Genomic DNA, 20348 nt, shown 5'->3' with positions numbered 1-20348 from the left:
TGGAGAGGGTACTACAGCACTCATTTGCCAGGAATGTCACTTTTTAATTGACATGTGGCCAGTGCTCAGAACATCGATTGCATTGCTTTTACAGCAGAGTGGGTGCCCTTTCCTCACACACACAATCAAGATGAGCCCTGGAGCCGGAAGCAGATTTGTGCAGTTCAGTACTAGGTAATGTTGTACATATAAGGTTACAGGGCAAACGCCACAGAGACGTTGACATCTAGAGGACGGTGGTGGAGATGGAAGTACAGTAGCTATGCCCTTGTAGTTTGCATTTGGGCTTTGTTGGAGCAGATAGTGGTTAAAATGTTCTCGCTGCCTTATGAATTTGCATGATAATGCAATTCACCTGCTTTCCACATGTCCTTCAACTCGTGGTCAAACACCTTATCAAAAAGTATGAGTCTGTGCAAGAAATGCTTGCTGTGGCTCAAAGGATGGGCTCTCATTTCAGCAGGCTATACAATGCTGACAATCTACTCCACCAACTGTAAGTCTACCACAGGTTGCCTCTGCACAATCTGAAGACTCCAGTAGCCACCCATTTGAACTCAGCTTTGCACCAGCTGAACAGGCTATGTGACCAGTGCATTGACATCACAAATGTATCTCACAACAGATCTCTGCATGGGGAATGTTCAACACTATGCAAGTTACAGCTGTGGTTTATATTTTCTGATGTAAGAACTTTTGAGGGGGCCAACTTTCACAACACATCCCTGAGTGTTGTTCTCCCACATGTTTACCAGCTTGAGCCTAACCTGAACAAGATGGCAAGGGCTGTTGGGCATGGCAAGCGAAGCAGCTGCAGCACATCTGGTGTGCAACCGGTTTTCAACCTTTTGTGGTGATCCAAATACAGCTGGGATAAAGTTAACTCTGAGTACCTTCTTGCTTTCTTCGTAGACCCACTTTTCAGATTAAAATTGGCTGCTTTTTCATCTGCATGCCTCAGGGGAGGCAGGGATACTCAAAATCATAGCATGCATCACTGTAAATTGATGCATGCTGTGGCTTTCCTGAAGCACTTGAAACATTAAGTGGCTCAAGAATGTGATAAAGGGAAGAACATCAACCATCCCATATTCTGGCAACTACACCAGGCATGGTAAGCTCATGTATGATAGCAACATGAATGGGTAGTATATCACTGACACTTGATAAAAGCTTTGGGGAGGAACATGTTTGAAACACCCTGCTCAGTAATTCAGGCATCTTGCCATCTTGGTATCTTTAATATCTGGGCTATGAACAGGAACATAAAGCAGACCATCAGTGATACAGATGTTTGATGCCAGTCTATGGGACACTTCATGCTCAGAAGGAATGATGACCCATTTCAGGACTGGTACATCAAGTTGTTCATCTGGCCAGTGGCAGTTGTGCAAGTTGCTGTTGAATCATTCATCTGCCCCCACCAGTGTTTAGTCAAAGAGAGTTGTTATTGCAGCCATCACTATTGTCTCTAAGGGCAGCAGAAGCCTTGCAGTACCTCGTGCTTAAAAATAAACAGCCGCGTCACTGTAGAATATGAGATTACATCTATCCATAGCCAATACGCTATATTGAATGATGATGATAACAACGATTAGTTTCCCAGCACATGTCAGACACTGAAGTGCAGTGAGGTTGCTTTGTGGTGCATGTGGTTGGAAATTGGTTACCTGTACAAAGGGGACTAATTGAGAGGGCCTGCTCCATTGCCGTTTTACACATTATTTTGCATTGTCTATAATGCAAGTAATGTTTTTGAATCCTCATAACACACTTGTCAACGGTTTTCATGTTCTCCCACAGGGCAAATCCACCCATTAATGTTCTTGCATTTTTCACAGGGTGAATCCCTGTAAGGTTCTCTTTCTTCACAGGGTGCAGACACTCTTCAAGGGACTCCGGTTTTTCATAGGACAAAACCACCGTCCGAGGTTCGTATGTTCTTTCACCAGGAACAGTCACTCACTACGTTTCTGACTCTGTTTAACAGGGTGCAACCACCATTTAAGATCCTCAGGCTTTTTAAAGGCCACATCTGCCCACTAAGGATCTCCATTTTCTTTTTCTGTGCGGTGCAGACACCCCTTATGGTTTTTGGGTTTTTTCACAGGGCAAAGACATACACTAAGTTCCTTGGGCTCTTTCAAAGTGTGCAGTCACCTCTTTAGGTGCTCTAGTTTTTCATATGGCTAAGCCAGACACACAGGCTCTCTGGCTTTTTTTCATTGGGAGTATGCACCTCTTAAAGTTTTCAGGGTTTTCACATGCCAACGTAGCCCACTAAGGTTCTCTGTTTTGTTTTTTCAGAGGGTGCAGCCACCAGATAAGGTTGTCAGGATGTGTGCATGTTGAAGCCATCCACTAAGGATCATAGGTATTCCCACAGTGTACCCCCATCCCTTAAAGTTCCCTGGTTTTCACAAGGCAGATCTGCCCACCCAGGTTCATGGGTTCACACACAGACCACAGCCAGCTAAAAGGTTTTTATGGTTTTTCATAGGAAAAATTCACACACTAAGGTTCTCAGGCACTTTCAAAGGGCACAGACACTCCTCAAGGATCTCAGGTTTTTCAAACGGTGAAGCAGCCTGCTGAGGTTCATGGGTTCTCTAACATGGCAGAGCAACCCCTTATGGTTCTTAGGTTTTCTTAGAGGGAACATCGACCCCTTCCTTTTTTTTTGAACCAAAACATTCGCACGTTCTTCCACAGGACACAGCTACACCTTAAGGTTCTACAGATTTTCATAGGGCAAGGACACCCACTAAAGTTCTCAGGCTCCTCTACAGAGCTTTAATAATGTAGCTAATCTTGACTAAGCTGAATATGTGCAATTATTAGCGTGAGCTATACTGTGTTTGCTGAGTTTGGTTAAGGTCACATGAATCTGAATCATTACCCAAGGAAATAAAACAAGTGGTACATGTAAGGATACTTATCCAGTCACAGAAAAAATAGAAAACACACTGTAACACAATGTGCAACGTGGCGTTGTCCAGAAATTGCATTGACTTTGTCCCAATTTGTTTTCTGTTCACTAGATTGAGAGACTACTGTTTGAGGAAACTGTGAAAACCCTGAACAACTATTATATTGAGGCTGAGAAAATTGGAGGCAGTTCCTACCTGGAAGGCTGCCTCGCTTGTGCCACTGCCTACTTCATCTTCCTCTGCATGGAGACCCACTATGAAAAGGTACTGCAACTATATGATTCAACAGTGGAAGGGTGGGATCTATATATGCTTTCATGATTCCAAATGTTTGTTTTTGTACATAGGATAGCTCAATGTTAATTATTGCGTTGCTTATGTGTATCGGGGAAATGATGGGTTAATGGAGTATTAAGGTTTCACTGCAAAACAACACAGTGTCTTATAACTTCTGTAGGTACGCTCCCCAAACGAACTAAAACTCAGCTACCACCATGATGCATCACTTTGTTCTTAATGACATGAACTAGTGGCTCCTGAAAATAATCCTTATCATCAATTTGTGCATGGTTTGGGTTGCTTTTCAAAGGAAATTGAAAGTGAGCATAACCAGTCTCGGTACTTTTACTTTTATTTAGCCCTTTGTGTTCCTCTTATACTGCAGGAAAATGTGAATATTCAGATGACATTTATGATGCATGTGTAGCATTATGAGCAGTGCATGGTGGTAGCTGAGGTGCTATTGCAACAGGCACAATAACTGGTCAATTTGTGTTACGGAAAAATAATTGGTTAATGGAGCATTAAAGTTTCACATGCAAAAAGAAAATGGAGCCTTACAACTTCGGTAGTTAGGTTCCGCATAGGAACTAAAACTCATGATGTCTCACGTTATTCGCAATGACATGGACTAGTTGGTGTTGAACATAATCTTTGCCACCAATTTGCGCTTCTGATTTGTTGTGGTTTTCAAAGGGAAATTGAAAGTGAGCAGAATCAGTCTGGGGTACTACAGCTTTAACTTAGCCCTTTTTGTTCCTCCGATCCGTTAGAAAACGTGAGTATGCACATGACGTTGTTATGGCATGTGTAGCATCATGAGCATGGTGGTAGCCGAGATTCTCTTCCAACAGGTACAATTTCGGACACATTTGTTTGTGGATGTTTGTTGTTTTGGGATGCAACAATAAGGTATTTCGAGGGGATTGGGTCCTCCGAAGTATTCCATATCTATGACAGTAATCACCACAGCTGTGCTTCTTCAGAAAATCGTTCGGCATCTGCGTCCTCCGTCGATGACGTCGATACGCTGTCCTCGTGGCCCTCCGTCGAGCCGACGTCACCGGATGTTATAAGTAGGACGCACGACGCCCATAGCCTCAGTTCCATTTTTTCCGTGAACGTGTTTGCTTCGGAGATCTCGGCGCGCCTCGACTCTTCTGAGTTCTGTTCTTTCGGTTCCTCGAACCTGTTCATTTGTGAATTCCTATGATGTCCTCGTCTTCTTCTACCCCGCAGCCTGGTTTTAAGAAGTGTCGGGAATTTTTCAATGAATATTCTTTTTTTCAGATAAAACAACCATAATGTTCATGTAAGAAAAGTTGTTCACTGAATTATTTTCATTTATTTAATGATGCCTTCAGTGTCAACTCAGCATTGCTTATGGCATGCCCAGCAGGTACTTTTGCCAGGGAAATGCCCAGTTCACCTCCATTCTGCCCTTTGTATCTGCTACAACACATACTACAACATGATTCATTACTGCTGAGGTTTTCTCTGAAATGCATCTCCTTTCTTTCTGACAACCAGCCAATTATAAAGAAAAGAGGAAAAGAAGCAAACGTCATCCACATAGCAGAGAAAATGGAAGCATGCCATGCAAAAACAAACAATATCTAACCTATCCACATATTTACAGTGCCAATACGATCAGGTTACTCCTCACAGGTCAGGATTACAACACGTTGAAGAGTTTCACAAGTGCTTTCAGCATCATTGAAAACCTTACTATGAAGATGAAGTGCTCCAGGGGAGGTTACTATGTTGGGGAAACTAGGCAATAACTACATACCCACATGAATCAACGCAGTCTAGGCATCAGGAGACATACAAATGCCACTTTTTGGAACCAAATCATGCTCTTGATGATCTTGCGAACACTGTGCTGGGAGGCAATTTCAGGACAGAAAAAGGAAGTAGGATCTATGAATCAAAATTCATGCAGATTTTCCAGACTGTAAGAAGGCTTGAAGAGACATCAGGGCTTCAATTAACACTAGCCCAATTAATTAACTCACTCACTAATTCCACTGATCAGATGCAGAGGGCAAAACTCCAAACCTGACAGTTCCTCCAATGTCTTAAGGCTCTTTTCTGGCATCAGGCTGACACACCACCAGCACCAGTGGCCTCTCTGAGAAAACAGTTAATTGTCAGAATCACACCATCCCAGGCCTATCAACTCATTTAAACAAATGCCCACAAGTTTTCTAAGGCATGTGAAGGCCTCTGCCCATGTCACACTCTGCCTTTTGCTTATTAGGTCTAGAACAGCACACTCTTACTATGCTAGCTGATCGCAGCATTGCTTCACCAGGCTTCTCAAGTCAAAGGCCTAATATACGATTGAGTGTGCCCCCTCCTTACTGTCCTTCAAGAGGTTCATTCCAATATGTGGATCATTGTGCCAGCACAATCAAGCAAAGGGGCATGCCTGCCAACAGGCTGGCTCTGTTCCAACCTGACCATCCTCTTAGATGCAAGGAATGGATATGCGACAAGCAGCCTAGTTGTCACAATTGTTTAACATGTGACCAGTTATGACTGACTGTGCTTTCTAGCCCTAACATAAACATATATAGAGATAGTGGGCAGCAGACTTATTTAAGATCTGTGCACAACCAGCTGTGCCTCTGAACTATTGGCCTTCAACAGGATTACACCCGCCATGACTGAATTGACACCATCCCTGCATTCCTTCCTCAGAGCAGGCCAACAGTCCTGCTTTCTATTCCTTCTCCAGACATATGGTGCCTTTCAGACTGCAGAGTGCAGGAACAAACACTGACGTTCAAGCCTCTGCAGGAAAAATTACATATCTGGACTAGACAGTCAAGGATAAGGAGTTCTAGGAGGGACTGGTTCAATTTTCTTTTTTTCAAAAGTCTCATTTCATCTCGGCCTGGGGACAGGGGAAGAAGTGGAAAGTGCTGAGCAAAGAAATGACAAAACACAACAATGGTAGTGCAGCCACAACAGGGGGTGTCTGTTCAGTGCAGAAAAAAGGGGGGGACTGTAGGGTTACAGATACAGACACAAGTGCAGGAGGGATAGTTGATGGTATCTTGGGCCCAGGCCCCAGAAAACCTTGCAGACAATGCAAAGGTTCTTGAATTGAATCCTTGCAGCCACTGGGAGCCAATGAAGAGATTTCAGGGCTGGAGAGATACAATCCCAGGGCTTGATGCCAAGGAAGAGTCTTGCAGTCCTATTCTGGATGAGTTGCAAAGGGCGGAGAGTAGAAGCAGGTAGATTTAGAAAGAGGCTTGTAAAGTTCTTGGTTCCCCACAGATGACTCTGACCTCAGGTGAAGTTCCAGTGACTTCTTTATTTTGTTCCAGTACATTTAGGCAATCATATAGGGTCAAGTACATCTGGGTTGAGGGCAACATACACCTGTATCCTCCCAGGTAGGCTTACATCTCTCAACTGACCAACATAGAACCCTTGAATCATACATCAACATTCTCACAACCCATATTTTTTGTCACTCATTTAGCATTCTGCTCCTTCTGCACAAGCAACTAAGAAACCTAATCACTACATATCTCCCTTCCTAACACACAACAGACACACCAGCCAAACATCACATACGCGAAACACAATGCATCCACACACTCCAATTCCATGCGCGTACATCCCTACCGCTAGAACTAAGACTACATCCAGAACCTGAAAACATCCCCAATAAAAATGGTACCATGACACCAACTACAATGCCCCTCCCCTTTTCTACCAAGTAAGGGAAAGACACTACCATAGAAAATTGCACCACTTACAATCTATACCTCAGGAAAATCAATAATCTCTCCTCCTCTACCACACAACAACACACAACCCATGCTAACTCACACTACATCACTAACCTAGCTCCAAACAAATTCACTGAATCACGTACCAATGAACAAGGCTGGGTATTCCAAACACCCGAGTAAACAACAAAACAACACGTGCACAACAATTGCCTATGCTGCCACCCCCAATTCGTTGCCTGTATTCAAATGATCCACCTGACAAACCTCAACCACTGAATGAGTAAGCATGAAAACACATCCCACACAACTAGAAACATCACAGTCACCTAAACAACCACATCTACTGAAATCCCCGCAGCCACTAAAACCAACACTAGGATGTGAACCTCACACTAAAAAAAACAGGCTGGACGTTCTGAACGTCCGGGTAAAACGACACCCATTGAACACAACCAGTGTGATATTGCTACCCCTTATTCATTTCCTGTGTTCCTCAAAACAACCTAACTAACACCACTGCTGCGAGTAATCATTTACACCACACACTCTAATTCATACAAGCACACAACTATAAAATCGCCAAAATGTTAAATACCTAGCACATCACAATTACTCACACATGCATATCCCCACACTGCCCTCTCAAAACAGTGTTACCAAATATTAACATCACTGCCAAATTATTTCTACACTTTAAAATTCTTAACATTTTTAAAAATTCTAAGTTATTTGGTTCGCCTACAATGGTACATATGCTCTATAAAAATAGGCACAAAAAAGAAATCCTTCAACAAAAATTATGCATAAAAGTCCTTTGAACAGTCCCACCTGTAGAAAAATATTAGTGCAGACAAACTCTTCGACAACCTATTTTGAAATTCTGACCAAACCACTTCACTTCACTTCACTGTAAAGTACATCTGTGGAAACAAATATTAGTCAAATGCATTACTACGTTTCCTATTCTCAAATAAATGGCCAACCTGAAAAAAAAATTGTTAGTACAGCATACATATATATTATCCATTAAACAACATTGCTATACTCATTTCCAATCTACCATGTAATTCACATAGAATTGAATTTCAACCTGTATTGTGTTAACAGAGGCTACGACATTCCCACTTCTTGCAAGCACTCTCTCTCTCAGCTACGCACAGGGATGTCTAAATCAAAAACAAGCCTCACATGACAACTATCACCAGTTAACTTTCTTTGTTATACCACAATATACAAAATCTCAAAGGCAAGGAAAACAAAACATTCCGTTTCTTGCTTCTGCTGTCCACGTCTTTTAATAACAATACCTTCGGGGACATGGCCCCACTCAGGTGTCCACCCCATTAACTCAAAGTACATTTGAAATATCCATTTCGGCAATTTGCATCTGTTGCTTCTTCAACTCCTTGGGGGTCATTACAACCCAGGCGCTAATTGCGCCAACTTTATCACCATGGTGTAAACTATGTTTACACCATGGTGGATGGCGGATTCATCACCCCATTCCAAGGTGAGTGGGGCAGTAAATCCCCATTTCCCATTTTCCCTTCCCCATTCCCATTTTTGCCCCATAGGGCATAATGGGAGTGGGGAAGGCGCTAATTACGCCACCGTAAATTACGGTGGCGTAATTAGCATCATGGCAGGTTAGCGCCATGGATTTTAACGGCTGCTAAAAGCAGCCGTTAAAATCAGAATAGGCGTTAAGGGTTAACGACGGCGTTAACCCTTAATGCCTGGGTCGTAATGAGGCCCCTTGAAATAAAAGGCAACACTGGAAGGGGACACAGCAGTAAACAAGCACCACAACGCCTACAGGAGCCACTCCCAAAAAAACGCTCAAAGCTACACAGCATCATCCAGCTCATTGATCCTGTGAACCCTTCAGTTACAGCTTTTTCTAATTGTCAGCAGAATTATATTTGGACTGGCTCCAAGCTCCTCCAATGTTGTACCATTGGCGCCCAGCCCATCCAAGCACTGCACATGCTGACTTGGGCACTATGCCCCTCTGGCAATGCCATGGGCTTCAAGACTCTTAGGTGTAGGTATGGGCTCCAAACCCCCTCAAATGCTGGAATGGCCCCCAGGACCCTCCTCTGCTCCAGGCGATTTGCACATTAGCCACCAATCTTCCATTTAACATCTAGGCGCAGCGTAGGTTCCCAACCTCTTCTGATGCAACTGCTCTGGCCTCCAAGCCCCCAGCTGCACAGCATGGCTTCCTCATTATCCAGGCGTAACTAGTTCCCAGGCCTCTTCAAATTGGTACTGCCTTGGGCACCAAGCCCACCATGCTGCAGCCTGGGTTATTACACCCCTTATACCGGTCTCTGGGCCCTCAGCCCTTTCTCAGTCTCTTGATTTCCTCTGTGCTTGACCTGTTTTACTAGTGACAGGCCAGCTGGCCCCTGGTTCTGGCGCAGCCCCTTACTTTCTGCGCCTGTCCCCCTTGTGCTGGGCCCTTCTGCGCCTACAGCATTAAGCACTTGCCCTACCTGGGAGGGTCTTCTTCTTGGGTTGGGGGGACATGTATGTGCCATCTTCAATGCTGTCCCCCCAGCACAGCCTGCATCCTTATCGCCAATGTAATGTTCTTGGTTCCCCACAGATGACTCTGACCTCAGGTGAAGTTCCAGTGACTTCTTTATTTAGTTCCAGTAAATGTAGGTAATCATATAGGGTCAAGTACATCTGGGTTCAGGGCAACATACACCTGCATCCTCCCAGGTATGCTTACATCTCTCAACTTATCAACATAGAACCCTTGAATCATACATCAACATTCTTTCAACCCAGATTCTGTGTCACCCACTTAGCATTCTGCTCCTTCTGCACAAGCAACAAAGAAACCTAATCACTACAAGGCTCTTGCAGTTATCAAGCCTAGAAAAAACAAGGGCTCGAGAAACAGTGAGCTTCTGGGGGAAGGAGAGGAAAGGAAGAATACCTCTGAGGAGGTGCAGTTGGAAGTTTGACTTTTTAGAGACATCAGAGATGTGGGCAAAAAAGGAAAGCGTCTAGTCGAAGATGACCCCGAGGTTCTTAGCCTCACAGGTGGGAGCAGGAGGAGGGCCAAGGGAGGCCGGCCAGAGAGTGACAGGAAAGGAGGGTGAAGGTGTGCTGATCTTGCTGGTATTCAGGTGGAGATCATTGGTGGCACACCACTCCTGAATAGCAGACAGGCAGTCAGAGATGAGAGAAGGAGAAGAGGTGGTTTAGGGATGCCTGAAAATGAGTTGAGTGCCATCTGCATAGCACTGAACTTTGGAGCAGAAAATGGCAATGCGATGGGCGAGAGTTGCCAGGTATTGGTTGAAAAGCCAGGTGAGTGATTAGACCCCTGGGGAACACCGCAGGTAGAGAGGGAGATAGAGGAAAGGAAGGACCCAAGTTGGACCTGGTAGGGTCAATCAGAGAGCAAAGAGGTTAGCTGGGCCAGTGCCTGATCAGTGATAAACAGGTTGTCACGGAGACGGTTTAGCAGGATGGTATGGTTGACCGTGTCAAAGGTAGAAGACAGATCAATTAGGATGAGGACTGAAGGGATATTAGAGTCAAGGTTGGAGAGCAGATCTTTATGGATGTTCAGGAGAGCAGTTTTTATGCTTCAGGCAGCTCTTAAGCCAGATTGATGGTTGTGGAGACAACCAACAGAATCAGTTTGAAGTTTAAGCTGTGAGATGGCCAGCTTTTCCAGGAGTTTGCCCAGGAAAGGAGTGATGGAGATCGGCCGATAGTTTTCCAGACAAGAAGGGTCAGCAGTGGGTTTCTTGAGGAGAGGGTGCACACGAGAGTGCTTCAGAGGGAAGGGGAAGGCTCAGAGGCGAAGGCGAGGTTGCAGAAATCAGTCAGGGCAGGAGCAAGGGTGTCAATGTGGTCTTTGATGGTTTAGGAGGAACAGGGAAGAACCTGTTTTGACGAGACTTTCGTAGATCGGACTTGTCTGGAGACCTCATCAGGGGAGTAAAGCGGAAAAGATGGAAAACAATAAATACAAATACAAAAGATGAGAAGGATGATGGGGGGGGAGGCTGCATGAGGGCCAGAGTTTGCAGAAGGAGAAGGGAGAAGGAGGGAAGGGAAAGGACAGAATGTCCTGAGTTTTTGAGATGAAGTGAGGGGTAAGGGCTGTGCAGATATGATATGATAGGTTATATATAACTTGCTTAATACCCAAAGGTTTCTGAGCATGGACCCGGGGATCAAACCCATGGTGCTCTGTGTCGTCTTGTTTCCAAGGCGAGCATGTTGCCCCGGAGCTATCCTCTCTAGATACAAATGCCTGGGAGGTGACAGGAGAGGTAGAGACTGCAGCAGGTTTGCCGAGTTACTTGCAGATTTTGTAGAGTTTGCCCGAGTTGTTAGAGGCCGCAGAGACATGGGCTTGGATGTGGGCTCTCGTCTTAGTATGAACAGTCGGTATTGCCTTTGGAGCAGGCGACAGGCCAGTTTGTCAGAAGTTGAACAAGAAACCCTCCTTTTCCTCTCAGCTGCCCTGCACTTACGTTTAAGGGTACCTAGGGCAGCATCGTACCAAGAATTGCACTTGGCTTTGGGCTTCAAAACTGATCCTCATGACAGGGGCAAGAGCATCAAGAGTATCAGAGATAGAAGAGTAGAGCATGGAAAGTGCTGTGTAGGGATGTGAGTCAGGCAGAGGGGGGAGAGAAGGTGGCAGCAAAAGCCTCAACTGACACACGATTCATGGGACGGATGTTCGAGAAGATAGGTGGCAGTGATGGGGTTGGCTTGGCCTGGGCGGTAGAGAGGGAGAGATGGGAGGAGAGAAGGGGGTGATCGCTCCAGGGGAGAGTAGTGGTCAGAGAGATGGAGTGTGGGAGGTCAGTGGAGATCAAAACATCAAGCGGGTGCCCTGCAGAGTGAGTCAGGCCAGAGGGAGGATAGAAAGGGAGGGGAAATCGAAGAGGTCACAGAAGAGCACAGAGGAGGAACAGGCAGAGTCCAGTTGGATATTGAGGTCCCCTAGAAGGAAGATTTGAGTGGTAGAGACCAGGAGGGAGGAGGAGAGGTCCGCCCACTCAGAGAGAAATGAGGTGATCTGACCAGGCGGCCGATAGATAGTAGCCATGGTAAGAGAGTGGCCAGGAGAGAGAGACAAGGAATTTGAAAGAGGAGTATGTCTGCGTAGGAATGATAGAGGCAGGAATCCACTCAGGGAAGATCAGGGCTACACCCCCTCCAGACCGGTTGGGTCTGGGTGGAAAGAGGATCTTGTAGTCATCAGGGAGGAGTGTTTGACAGCAGGGCGAGAGATGAGAGTGGCAAGATGAAGAGGTTGCCAGACTTAAAGGCCTTACGGGAAGGGGTACAATTCAGAGGTATGGCCTGCGAAGGTGAAGAAGGAGCCTGTGGGGGCCAGAAGAGGAGGGAAGAGAGGGCAAGATAGCCAGGGGGGCAGAGGGGACAGCAGGAGATGAAAGGAAGTTGATGAGGTGAGGGAAGAGCCTATCAAAGAGGAGGAGGTTGGCCCAGCGGGTGCCACCATTAATTGGAGAGGAGGAGGAAGGACAGAGCACAGAGATCATATGAAGAGTCCATAGATCTGACGAAGGAACGACAAAGAGGATGTCGGCGAGAGTCTGTCTGGTTTCAGCAATAGGGAGACCATGGTTGTAAACCAGGATATCCTTTTTGAAATTCTTCCTGCCAGACTTAGTGAAAAGGGTATGATAGTCGATAGAGAAGCAGCTGAAGAAAATAGGAGAAACAGAAAGCGCCATGGGTGAGGTAGGGAGACAGGGGGGGACCAGGGGGTGGACAGCGGGTAAGAGTAGAACAAGTAGGTCAGTGCAGTCACTGGGCCAGCAGGTTACAGAATAGGCACACAGCAAATGCAAAGGGTACAACAAGTTTGCACAAACACAGCTAGATTTGAATTCAGAACTAAAATGCAAAAAGCACTGGATTTGCATTTAGACTAAAATGCAAAAAAGAATAGTTAGATTTGACTGTAGACCAAAATGCAAAAAAGCACAGCTAGATTTGAATTTAGACCAAAATGCAAAAAGCAAAGCTAGCTTTGACTGCAGACCAAAATGCATAAAAAGCCCTGCTAGATTTGAAATTACAGTGGATTCAGATGCTAGCAGTGAGTATCCAACGCAATGCAAACAGGAGTGTAAACATGGGAGACAAGCAGGGAAGGAAGTGAATTCGAGAGAGGATAAGAGTGTGTCCAGATGAGCGAACTAACCCATAGTTAGGGAGGCCCAGAGAGCAGCCTTCACAACCCTTCTTAGGCAGTGGCTACGTTGAAAGTGACCAAGTCACAAAAAAGCAAAGCCCAGCAGTTGGACCATACCCCCCAAACATGCGGCCAAAGAATTCATTTCGGCACAAAGCAGGTGCCAGGCAGCACGGCGAAGTCACGCCAAATCTGCAGATGTAAAGGAAAATTAAAATGAAGACTTTTTTCTCGGGCATATTCAGGAAAGATGATGGCAACCTCCTACCTCTGTGTGCAGGGGTGCCGAATTTGCTGATGTAAAGGAAAATAAAAATGAAAAATGTTCTTTTTTCTTTTTTTTGTTTGCAAATTCAGGAAAGATGATGGCAACCTCCTACCTCTGTGCGCAGGAGTGTTATTTAGCTGGAAAGGGCCTCAGATGTGCAGGCAGGCTAGGGTTGGTGGGAGCCACAGAATAAGCTTTGCGGAGCAGTAGAGAGCGTGATCTTCAAGTGGCCTTTGTAGAGTGTACCGGCAAAGCCTGCCATTCCCCGGTTGGACAATATTGCTATCCAGGTGGCCAATGGCCTTGAAGGAGGCAAGGTGGGAGGCCCAGTGTACAGCCTTCACAGCCCTTCCCGGATGGTGGCCATGTTGGAAGTGGCCAAGTCACATAAACCAAAGACCAGCAGTTGGACCATACCCCCCAAACATGCGGCCAAAGAATGAATTTCGGCACAAAGCAGGTACCAGGCAGCACGGCGAAGTCGCACCGAATTTGCAGATGTAAAGGAAAATAAAAATGAAAAATGTTCTTTTTTCCTTTTTTTCGGACAAATTCAGGAAAGATGATGGCAAACTCCTAACTCTGTGCGCAGGGGTGTAATTTAGCTGCAAAGGGCCCCAGGCATGCAGGCAGGATCGAGGTGGTGGGAGCAACAGCATAAGTGCTCCGGTGCAGAAGAGAGCATTGTCTTCAAGTGAAGGAAGCATTGTCCAGGTGTGCCTCTTTAGGCTATTCCGAGTGACAGAACACAAGGAGGAGAAAATCTGCATCATCAGATTATGCGCAAAAATGTGGTTCCTGCTAGACAGATCCATAAAGATGCAAGGGAAAGACAGTGAAGATAATAGTTAGTTATAATGCAGTTTGGAAGATGAATGTGATCAGGTGAAGCAATTAAAAGCAGAATTAAAGCAGAGGGAGCTAGACACGGAATTGCAAGCCACATGCAGCGAATCTGCTACTTAATTGGCTCAGAGAGAGAAAAAATGTAATGAGAGTGAGCAAGAATTATCTGACTTAAAGATGATTTTAGATGACATAAGACAAGATAACGATGTTGCTTTTTCAGAAATACAAGCCCTTAGAGAAGATGGCAGGGAGAAAGATAAAGAACTCCATGCTATGGAACAGGAGATATTGAAATTACTGGAAGAAAATGACAAAAAGGCCAAAGCGCATAATCAGTCTCAGACACAAATCAATGAATTGCAAGCAATAATCAATAAGTTCATGGATGAGAATTCTGATCTCTGTCATGAGGCTTCATGGGCATTGCAAGATCCAATAACAGCAAACATTTATTCTTAGATCTCAGGAAAAGTGATGGAGCTGAACTCGATCACAGCTATGGCCAAGGGAACAATGGACCAACAGCTGTCCCTTTGGCCAGACCTGGTTATAACCCCATGGTGGGGTCTGAATCACCTGCAAATATTCACATGCATGCTTTCCCACAAGAGAACAGGAATGAGCGACAAATTGACACACACCAGAATGCACCATGTAGTCCTTTAAAAATTATGAAATCCATCAAGACTTTAATTAAACAATTCAAAAAAGGAGGCGATTGTTGCATGGAAGACCATTTAGAGAGTGTTAATGATATTTTCAAGCCCCCCAGATACCTAGGGAACAATATAGACAGTATTTTCACCTCACCCTAGATGCAGTATCTGCTTGTATCATTTGTGGTCTCGATAAACGGGAACATTTGTCATGGGCAGACTTTGAGAAGGAGGTTAGAAATCACTTCTCAACTTACCAGTCTATACAGGATGCCAAAAAAGCAGCTTATACTATGACGGCAAAGCCAGATGTGTCACCTCGCCAATACTTTCAAAATTTAAAAAGCACATTTTCATGCTTTGATGTGGCTTTAACCCTACCTCTTTAGAATTTAAGACTGCATACTTTTTTGGACTTCAAAAAGAAATTGCCAGTTAATTCATGACTTTGACAGGGAAAAACCCCTAGAAGGGATAACGGAACAGGGGACCAAACTGTATGAAGTGATATTTGGTCAGAGAGCGGAGGGGCCTAACAATAAAGAGACAACACCAAAATCAAAGGAAGCCACACCAGCGATTTTGTAGGTGAAAGAATCAGCCCAAACTGGGTCATGGAACAACATGACGTCTAGCCAAAGGGGCGTGCCTCCACCAAGGACATCACCCCAAACTCCTATGTTCCTATCCATTAATCTCAGCAATAGGGGTTCTTATATCAGCCCTAGTAATCTTGGTAAGTCTCCCAGATTGGGATTTTGCCATGATATGCCAGGTCTAAATAACAATCAAAGTCAAATGTACAATGGGCCATACCAGACACTAGGGGGCCAGAGTACAGTTGACCCTAATACAATTGTATATGGCCACCAAGGTACACCAAGATATGGCGATGGATTCATTGGAAATGGAAAGCAGCATGGGGAACAATTCCCACCAAATGAAAGACAAAATATAGTTATGTCCCTCACCAATATAATCAATCACCACCACCAGTTGACCATGGTCAAAGAATGGTCACTCCGCGTTCTCCACCTCCTGTGTCACATGAATTCAGAGATAACACAAATAAAAATCCATCTCCTGAGAGATATCAGAACAGGCCTAATCAGGGTGAGTTTAATCATTACCGGCCCACGCCACAAAGAGAGGAATTCAGAAACATGGACAGGTTCCAATGCTTAGAGGCCCAAGTCAAAATGTTGCCTGAACAGATAGGAAAATGAAGCACAGTCCAAAAGCAACAGCCAAGTGAAGGTGCAGGAGGCCATAGGAGTGATCTTGTGCATAGCGACAACAAGTGACTAGCTAATGACCTCTGCACTGATGAGAATGAAACAAATGCCTATAATTCACCCATGAATAACAGTACTGAATTGCTTGCTGATTTAAAAATGAGAAAACAAATACATGAAAATGAGACAGGGAATTTCAAACACACAAAAGGGGAGTGTGTTCAATTTAGAGTTGAACCAGTCTATTGAGGTGTGTGAAGATGAAGAACAAAAGGAGGAAAATGAACATGAAAAAGCCAAAGAACAGAAAAGCAGATTTAAAAAGAATATCCTATGTGAAAATAAAATGCAAAACAAAGCGTTAGGATCAACAGATAGATTAACCTTATTTGATAATCAAAATACTGTTGATACACACACAGCGAAAACAATTGCCCAAAAGGCAGTTGCAGGTCAGTCACCTGAGGAGTATTTTAAACCATAGATATGTTTTATTTATTTATTTTTTATTTTTGTATTTTTTATTTCATATAGTTTATTACAAACATTTGAAATATAAAACTACAAACACATACTCTATAAAAAGTAACAGAAAAAAGCCAAAATTTCAGTCATCCTTCTTTCGGTAGACTGCACATTCTTGAAAAGCCTAATAGGAATACTATTCGATCGTCTGTTTGTTGGTGTTAATCACTTCACAGCCTCTAGCTTCTGTTGTAGCTGTTCAAGAAACTTCGTAAGTGATAATGTCAAGTTTTTACATTTGCTATTATGAAATTGGACCCACCAATCATCAGCACTATAGGTCGTACGATTTTTCATCTATTTACCCAAGTAGTTTGTTCTTATAGCTCTTAGGCCTGTGCAAAAGAGGACTAGATGTTTTAAAGTTTCCTCATTACAATTACATAATCTGCAGTTTAGATTTTCCGTCCTTATGATTTGCCTTTGCCTTAAGATTTCTTTAGTTTCGAACAAATTTAATCTAAATTTTAGGTAAATCTTCCTTAGATGCTTGCATGGAAATAATACCATGTACTTCGGTATGCTGTTAAGTCCTTTCGCTTCAATAGGCGAGTTTTCCATACATTTGTGATTTGATCTTTTTCCTGAAGTTTCAATCCAGTCTAATTGTAACAGTTTGTGTTTTTTTTCACAGCGTTTGGATTGGTTCTTAGGGTCTCTTCGTCAGTAGGTAGTTGCTTCAGCATAACTTTACAATTACGCCTCATTACAAGGTAGGTGGTAAGGGATTACCGGCACTGGTAAGGACACCGGTGCCGGTAATCGCTTACTACCCTATTCCGAGGTCCCTTAGCGGGTCCTTTCCTTAATGCCTTGCTTTACCAGGCGTTATGGAAGGGACCTGTTAAGGAACTTCAGAGCTAATAACGGTACCGCAAATTGCGGTACCGTTATTAGGTCCATCCCCATTCCCATTGAGCCCTATGGGGGCTCAAATGGGAATGGGGAATGGTTCCCAGAATGGGGACTTACCAGGTCCTCCAAGGTTGAAATGACCCAGTAAGTCCCTATTTCAGGGAACCCGGACCCGGAATGCGGTAATGGGGTAGCCATGGTGCTATCACCATGGCTAACTTCTACCTCGTAATGAGGCCCAATGTTGTCTCCACAGTGATATTGCAGTCTCGTTCTCTTTCTTTCTCCTTTCGATCATTACTTCAAAAGGAGTTATGTCTGCTTCTTCCAGTGTCTTACTGTATAGTGTTAGCTTGTTCCACATTATTCTGGCATTCAGTGTGGACAAGCCTACTTCATAAAGTACACATGCAGTTGGAAACCCTTGCTGGAGCTGAAGAATTCACTTCCAGTATGTACTTTCGCACCTCGACCAAAGCTGACTTGGGCAGCCAAACATACTTTCCGCTCCGAAGACTAGCACAGGCACCATCTTGCACTTATATAATGTATGATCGACCTGTATGTAAATTTACCATACTTTTTATGTATGATGGTACCCTGTGCTATTAGCTGCTTACAGTTACTTGCAATCTTTTCCGCCATCGGGTCATCATTAATACTTGAATTTACAAGAGTGCCCAGATATCGGCTGTGTGAGACTTGTTTCAAGATGTCTGCCCCCAATGTCCATCTGTTTTTTTCTTTTTGGATCCACAGCCCATTTTCTAGGACAAGTATTTCAGATTTGGCTACATTGATCTCTAGGCCAATTTCTTCAATGTAAGTCTTTAGTGAATTACGTTTTCGCTGAAGGCCAATGGGGGTCAAGTCCAATAGGACCATGTCATCTGCGTAGGGGATCCAGAGATCCAATTTCGGTGGTGACGACGTTACTCCATCCAGTGCTGCACCAACTTCTGATATGTAGAAGTTGAAAAGTGTTGCGCCTAAAGGGCACCCCTGTTTGACTCCCCTTGCCGTTGGTATGGGCTTGGTCAAGTGGCCTTCATGGTCGAATCAAATCTGGACATATGTATTTGAGTGCAATTCTTTTATGGCCTGAATTGGGCTATGTGAGCAGCCTCTACATTTTAGTTTAGACCATAGTGTTTCTCGATCAACGCCATCAAAAGCGTTGCCTAGGTCTATAAAGGCCAGATATAATTTGCGACCTGATCTTATAGCATCTATTTTTAGTAAATTCAGGATAAGTAGATTTAAGCTACAACCTACACCTTTAATGAAGCCCGTTTGGTGTGCATCAAAAACATTTTTTGTTCTTATCCATTCGTTAGTTGTATTAGCAGGAGACTCGCAAAAACTGTTCCAATCACATTTAAAAGGGCTATGGGCTGATAACTCGCCAGTTCTGTTCGGCAGCCCTTTTTAAAGATTGGCACAATGATGCCTAATTTCCAGGTTGTTGGGACTCAGCCTTCCTTTATTATGTTCTGAAATAAGATGTCGCAAAAATCAGACCATTCTTCCAGATTGTTTTTTAGCATGTCATTCGATAGTCCGTCCGGGCCGGCGGCCCTTGAGGAATTACTCCTTTGTATGCAGTTCCGGATGTCCTCTCGCTCCATGGTTAGTTCCTATGGGTGGCTTGTGATTAGGAGCGGACTTTGAGTTTCCTTTTTTCTTCTAAATAATTGCCTATAATGAGCTATCCATTGGCTTTCATTTACCATGTTTGATAATGAAGCACTTTGGGGACTCTCTAGCTCATTAATTAGCGTCCAGAAGCCTCTTGCTTTCTTTTGATTCAGTGATTCTAAGATCACTTCTGCATCTCTTTGTTCTAGTTGAGGTCCTTGCGCTTTAGACCAGTTTTTGTAGATGTTTATCAATTTCTTTTTTTCCATATTTAAATCGGAATTTGTTGCAGCGTTGATTCTTCTCAAACCTTTCCTCAATTCCCTTTTTTTGTGCGACTTGTGCATCAAAGTTGTTTCTCTGGTAGGTTGTTTTATTAAGCTGCCTTTTTCTGGTTTAAAAATGTCCATGAAGAGTTGGTATTCTATCAGATCATTATTCTCGAAGCCAGGCTTTGGTCTAATATGTTCAGCTAATGTTTTGATGTCACTGTTGCTTAGTCGCATGCGATTATGGTCAGGTTCAAGACTTATTTCTTGTTTCCATTGATCATTCAATAGTGTCTTTCTTTGTTTCCATTCAATGGTCACTATGTTCTGATCACTTTGTGGAGTTTTTAATACCTCTTGTGCCATTAATTCTGTTAAGAAGAAGTAGTCTAGGATTGAATTTTGGGACCCTCTTTCCCAGGCCTCTATCGGTGGAATGTCAAAAGTTTTGGCCCCATTCTTGTTTCGGTTCAGCATTTCTCCAAGCCACGTTGTCCTCCAATCTTTATTAAGACTTTAGCTGCTGGTAGTTCGAGTAACTTCATGTTGAAGTCTCCACACAAGACTATTTGAGGATCAGAATTTTCCATCATTATGGTATCAATAATATCGAGTAGGTCATCTCCAAACTTTTGATGTCCTTCAGCTTGAGGATTCCAGTACACATTTATTATGTGCACTGTTTTTTCATTCTTTCTTGTACAATCAATAGCTTCTAGTCTTGTGTGCTGTACATATGGAGAAAAGTTCTGGGCCGTTTTTATGCTAAATCCGCATTTGCGATTTACCAGAATCAGTTGACCTGACATTGGTCTACCCTTATTTTGAAGAATCGCTGGATTTATAGCTACTTCAAATCCGTCGATACATGGGCATTTAGC

The 20348-nt window shown here is 43.9% G+C and overlaps 1 protein-coding gene across 2 annotated transcripts in view; it reads left to right on the top strand.

Moving 5' to 3' along the window:
• Nucleotides 1-20348, top strand: part of GOLGA7B (golgin A7 family member B) — a 326951-nt gene that overhangs the window by 240011 nt on the left and 66592 nt on the right. For both annotated transcript variants that reach the window (XM_069611552.1, XM_069611551.1), the window contains exon 3: nucleotides 3042-3194. In XM_069611552.1, coding sequence (XP_069467653.1) covers nucleotides 3042-3194 — 153 coding nt within the window. The remainder of the gene's footprint in view (nucleotides 1-3041; nucleotides 3195-20348) is intronic.

This window comes from Ambystoma mexicanum, chromosome 8 (genome assembly GCF_040938575.1).
Source record: "Ambystoma mexicanum isolate Mex_15411 chromosome 8, UKY_AmexF1_1, whole genome shotgun sequence".
In the NCBI taxonomy this organism is placed as follows: Eukaryota; Metazoa; Chordata; class Amphibia; order Caudata; family Ambystomatidae; genus Ambystoma; species Ambystoma mexicanum.
The sequence above is the reverse complement of the archived record's forward strand: the minus strand, read 5'-3'. Positions and strand labels throughout refer to the sequence as shown.